Source organism: Sinocyclocheilus rhinocerous, unplaced genomic scaffold (assembly GCF_001515625.1).
Source record: "Sinocyclocheilus rhinocerous isolate Xijiao unplaced genomic scaffold, SAMN03320098_v1.1 scaffold933, whole genome shotgun sequence".
Taxonomy (NCBI): domain Eukaryota; kingdom Metazoa; phylum Chordata; class Actinopteri; order Cypriniformes; family Cyprinidae; genus Sinocyclocheilus; species Sinocyclocheilus rhinocerous.
In genome coordinates, this window is record NW_015654506.1 from 112,849 (window position 1) to 117,821 (window position 4,973).

Consider the following 4,973-nt stretch of genomic DNA (forward strand, 5'->3'; position numbering starts at 1 on the left):
GTCTGTCTGTCTGTCTGTCTGTCTGTCTGTCTGTCTGTTGTCCTCAATTCCATTTCAGGAACTGAATTAGAATCGTAAACAAAAACATTCTCAATTCAGTTTTCAATGGTGCACGACCCTGGCTGGTGGAAGGCAAAAGGTAAAAATCTGTTCATTTGTTCATGCATCCAGATCTTCGTGGCTGTGTGTTGGTTCCCGGAGCATTTGCGATTGGACGGGACCCTCTGACTTGGAAGAAGTCTCGCGAGTACTGCATGAATAACGGAAATCAGTTTGCCTGTCCTGTAACTGATTCTGTCCATAAAGACATGGCTGATAACCTGACCAGGGAGGATGGGGATGGCTGGATCGGTCTGCGCCGCAGTTTACTAACTACAGACTGGTACTGGCAGGAGGAGTATGATCCCCCGATCTCTGTCAATTACGTTCACTGGGACAACAAGCATCCACTGGACCTTTTGAAGGGCTTATGCACTTCAGTGTCCCTTCAGCCTAGAAATGATTTCAAATGGCGAAGTGCACGCTGCTGTTATAAAAAGAAGCCTGTCTGCTACAAAAGGCCAGCATATCTCAATCCATCTCAAGATTTCTTGGGAATAAATGTAGTTTAGTGCTTGTTGTTGGTAATGCTATTCTTTAGGTTCATTATTTCATATTTGTATCACCGCCTGCATATCTGAGATTTCAAGCAGTTGCGTTGATATCATGAACGTATGTAGACGTTTTAAACATTCAAACAGTTGGATCCTGAATTAAAATCTGTTTTTTAACTTAAACATCAACTCAAATGGTAGCAGGAAGTAGATCCTGGAGTTATGAATGCCACATCAACAATAAAATGTATATCATTAATAAAATGAACAAAATATTACAATCAACATTCACCTTTAAATACAGTGTTGTATATAACAAACTAAAATGATATAAAGCATGAGTTGAAATGCATTATGCTTTTTTAAAAGCAGGCATGCAGTCCTTGTTTGTGCCTGAAGTATTTTTTTCACCACTGTCTATCTTACAGTATGGTAATATCTATTGATTTTATGTTCAAAATAGAATATAGTGACTGATTAAATAATGTTACATAGCATACACGTCTCTAAAGCATGTAGTGACCAATTTCTATAACCTACTTCATGTACCTAATTACTGTACCTAATTTCCATAAAGAAAATCTGTGAATATGCTTTTCATTGTGTGTAAATGGATTCACTCAGCAGACATTGTCTCAGGGTTGATTTGAACTGATGAACTGCATGAATTAAATTTATTGCTTGTCACCTTTATGTTCCCTTGTATTCTTATGTTTTGATCAAATATTCTTCTCTAGAGACCGTGTTGAGTGTTTTATTATAGGTACAAATTATGCATGCTCTTATGCAAATTCTTATTACCAAGTCTGGATAGACGTGGGTATTTATAAAAGCACTAATCTGTTTGAATGCTACTTCACAAATATGCATGTAAAACAACCTTATGACATACTGTACATTCAGGCTACTTGTTGCCAGCAGATGTGGTTAAATAGTGAAGCAAATTTTGACAAGCACTCAAGAAAACATCATGAGTTTATCCATTTTCAGCGATTCAGAGGATGCTATGATCAGGGGCACAATTAGACTCTTTTAACCTAGTTAAATATGCCCCTTTAAGGAAGAATGGGCATTAAATTGTACCAGATTTGGATGATGAAGCATCATCCAATGTGTTATTATGGGAAATAAATAGAAACATTTGTTAATTTAGTTGTTATAGCACGAAATATCAAATAATTCAAAGAGGCAATAAGCCCCTAGCTAAATCTTTACAGAATGTAAAATTGTGTTTTGAAAATTGAATAATGGATGACAAACAACACGGAATCCCAGTAAAAGAGATTAATCTGAGAGGTATATTTATTTTATGACTTCTATATAGTCAGGCATAGAAATATTTATGCCCAGATTTTAATCTTAGATACGTCACAATAGCAACACAAAGAATCCAAATTGAATTAATTTTCCCAATAGCCTCTAGGTTTTAATGAAAAACGTAATCTAAATGTACATTAAATTCACGGAAATATTGACTACAAAAAGTATGGCTATTACATTGGAAAATAATAAAACTAGTAACAACATGACTCTGGGCCTTCTGTGCCAATTCTGGAGGCCCTCTTACTCCATGGGACCAATTTTATCTTTTTACTTTAAATGAAAATCTAAAAGCACTGGTGTGTCCACAAATCCCTCATGAACAAACAGACACAAAAAACTTTGACATTCAAAATAATACAAAGTTATAGGTCTAGCCTATCTATTTTCCAGAGACACACAATTTGACAAATTAACTCTTTCGACTGACTAGATCTCAAACAATTTTGATATTCAGATAAAATGACAAAATTAAAACTAGCATAGTCGTTCCATCAAAACTTTTGAAATTTTGTGTCGTCTTTTCAGACAGCATCACAAAAGAGTAGGCTAGGCCTATTAAAATATGAATAGACTCCAACATTATTTGTTGAACTTCTATTGGCTGGTTTTCTGAACTACCAATTCTTTGAACTACCAATTGATTTCGAGCCTTAGTTTGGCTGTCATCAGAGCTCTGAAAAGTTCGTGATTATGATCGCTTGGTGGCGCTGTGTTCTTATAAATGACTCTTCTTGACGATTTGAGCTGTAGCAACTATAGAGCATTTATAGATCAGTGGTTACAATAGCTCTTTTAAAAGGAGCAGCAAATGTGTAAAATTAAATTAAGACCTATTTGATACAAAGTCTAAGTTTGGTATCTTATTTGTTTATTAGTAGATAAGATTTCGTGAGATTTATGAATTTTAATTGTAAAATTCTAAAATAAAATGGAGAACAAAAGGAATTTTCGGTAATCTGAGAGTTTATCCTAATGATATATTATCCTCCTCATGCCAAACTGCATATATGCATAGGTAGGGCCTATATAACTGCGTATAACTGCATATAAGTAAACAATAAAGAAAAAAGTATATTAATAGGCAGAATCCATGACTTAAATAATTGTTATATGTAAATGCTTTGGTTAAACTAATTATTCTAAGGTCAATTAGATTTTTAGAAATGACTTAATAATAAAAATATTAATTCAAAACTACACTTCCCATGAACACGCGCAGCACTTGACTTTACGGCAGACTGTCACATTACCGGCAGCTGACGTCACGCGCTGTTGCATGTGGATAAGCGATCTATAGCATAACATTTGAGTTTCATAAACTGTGTCGTTTTGGTTGTAGTTAACTTAGCATATTAAAAAGATTGTGGAAGCTGAGCGGCCGCAGTTCATTCATATGGACCGACAAAAGACAGCAGTTATTAGAAAAACCGCTGCAACCATCTAAACTTGCTAGCCAAAGCGCTACTTTAGCAAAGGAAGGGAAAGTAAGTTTGTGGTAACGTTACGTTTTTTGCGCGGCTCTGAATACTAATGCTGTTTTCGAGTTACTAAATGTATGTTTTAAATAGCAAACGCATTTTGTAATAAACTGTATTCATTTATAACATTTAAATCACGAATTTACTCCAAGTTGTCATTAATGAAAATCACCCTTGTTTAGAGTACACTGCCACAGAAAATATGATAATTTATGAATTTTAGTTTGGAGAATATTTTTTTTTATTCCATTTTAATTTGACATGGGGTCTTTGAAACCAACATACACAATAATGGGTGAAGGAAATTATATCTTTACTGATACAGTTATAGATATTTTTGGGTGATGTGTTTGCATAACAAACTACATATACACAGTCATTAATTTAGCCTTTTTTCCTTTTTTAATTTCCACAGGTGCAGGCTACATGACATGGAGAACTACAGAAAAGCACGCACAGTCGAGCAGCCCTGCCTGTGCCCGTTCCCCGACCTGCCCAGCGACACTCCAGAAGTTCGAGTGAAGGATGGCAGCAAAATCCGCAACATGATGAGGTTTGCTTTAAGCCGTATGGAGGAGAAAACAGCCTCCGCAGATCATCCAGGCCCTCATGAAGGCTCAGAGGTGAGCGTCGGGTTGGGGGAGAATCTGTGCCGCCAAATCGTGTTCACGGGTGTGGGTCAGAGCGTGGCTAAAGCTATCACATGTGTGGAGATCATGAAACGCCGTGTACACGGCCTACACCAGCACACCAAGCTGGTCTATCGCACGGTTCAGGAGGTCTGGGAGCCCCTGGAGCCCGAGGCCGGCTTGGACAGTCTCACAGTCAGCAGAAATGTGCCCAGTATATGGGTCCTGCTCTCCAGAGACTCACTTGATAAGAACCAGCCGGGTTACCAAGCTCCAGGTTCTTTTGATGCCTTGTGGGCTCAGGCTCTCAAAGAGGAAGCAGCAGCTCTGAAACATGGACAGAGAAGGAAGAGGGGAGGAACAGGGGCTGGAAGGACAGAAGGGGCTGGGAGAGGAAAGGGTCCACGCAAGCACCCGGGTCGACCTGGAGAACCACGTAAACCTCTAGGTCATGCTGGGGGTGGGCAGGTTTGAATAAGTGTTGCGTCTTCCTGCTGTAGCTTGGTTCATATTAAGTATTTTCTCCTTTGAAGTGCCATATTTTGAGAATGTCGGTCTTAAAAATGAGAGTTTAAAAGGGCAATACATAATAAGTCCCTTTATAGTTCACCTAAAAATAAAATTCTGTTGTTATTGATTCATCCTAAGCTGTTTCTTTAAATAAATTAAACTGACTTCAGAAAAGCCTCACATTAAATTTCCCCATTGAAATATTGTGCCAAAGACACCAGAATCAGATATTCTACTTTTTTATGCAACAGCATGTTTTTTGTTAAAATATCTTAATGCAAAAAATTATTCTGTAGTTTTTTTTTTAGAGGTGTCTTGATTATATATATATATATATATATACATACATACATACACACTTACTTTTTTAATGTTTTTTGTTAAAATATCTTAATGCAAAAAATTATTCTGTAGTTTTTTTTTTAGAGGTTTTAGAGGTG

The 4,973-nt window shown here is 36.8% G+C and overlaps 1 protein-coding gene and 1 pseudogene across 3 annotated transcripts; both read left to right on the forward strand.

Annotated features, from left to right (window-relative positions):
- The window catches only part of LOC107717349 (uncharacterized), a 3,195-nt pseudogene extending 2,584 nt beyond the window's left edge, over window positions 1–611 (forward strand).
- Window positions 612–3,148: 2,537 nt separating this feature from the next.
- Window positions 3,149–4,751, forward strand: rpp25l (ribonuclease P/MRP 25 subunit-like). 3 transcript variants are annotated; one of them, XM_016524085.1, is made up of 2 exons: window positions 3,149–3,411; window positions 3,810–4,751. In XM_016524085.1, the coding sequence occupies exon 2, from the start codon at window positions 3,826–3,828 to the stop codon at window positions 4,495–4,497; it is 672 nt and encodes a 223-aa protein (XP_016379571.1). In that variant the 5' UTR covers window positions 3,149–3,411; window positions 3,810–3,825; the 3' UTR covers window positions 4,498–4,751. The 3 variants fall into 3 exon arrangements, with proteins under 3 accessions (XP_016379571.1, XP_016379573.1, XP_016379570.1); XM_016524087.1 differs by having other exon boundaries at window positions 3,149–3,404; window positions 3,814–4,751; XM_016524084.1 differs by having other exon boundaries at window positions 3,149–3,400.
- Window positions 4,752–4,973: the final 222 nt, after the last annotated feature.

What these genes read in the sequence shown, in the direction of transcription:
- rpp25l (XM_016524085.1), top strand. Translation starts at nt 3,826, where the DNA reads ATGGAGAACTACAGAAAAGCACGCACAGTCGAGCAGCCCTGCCTGTGC.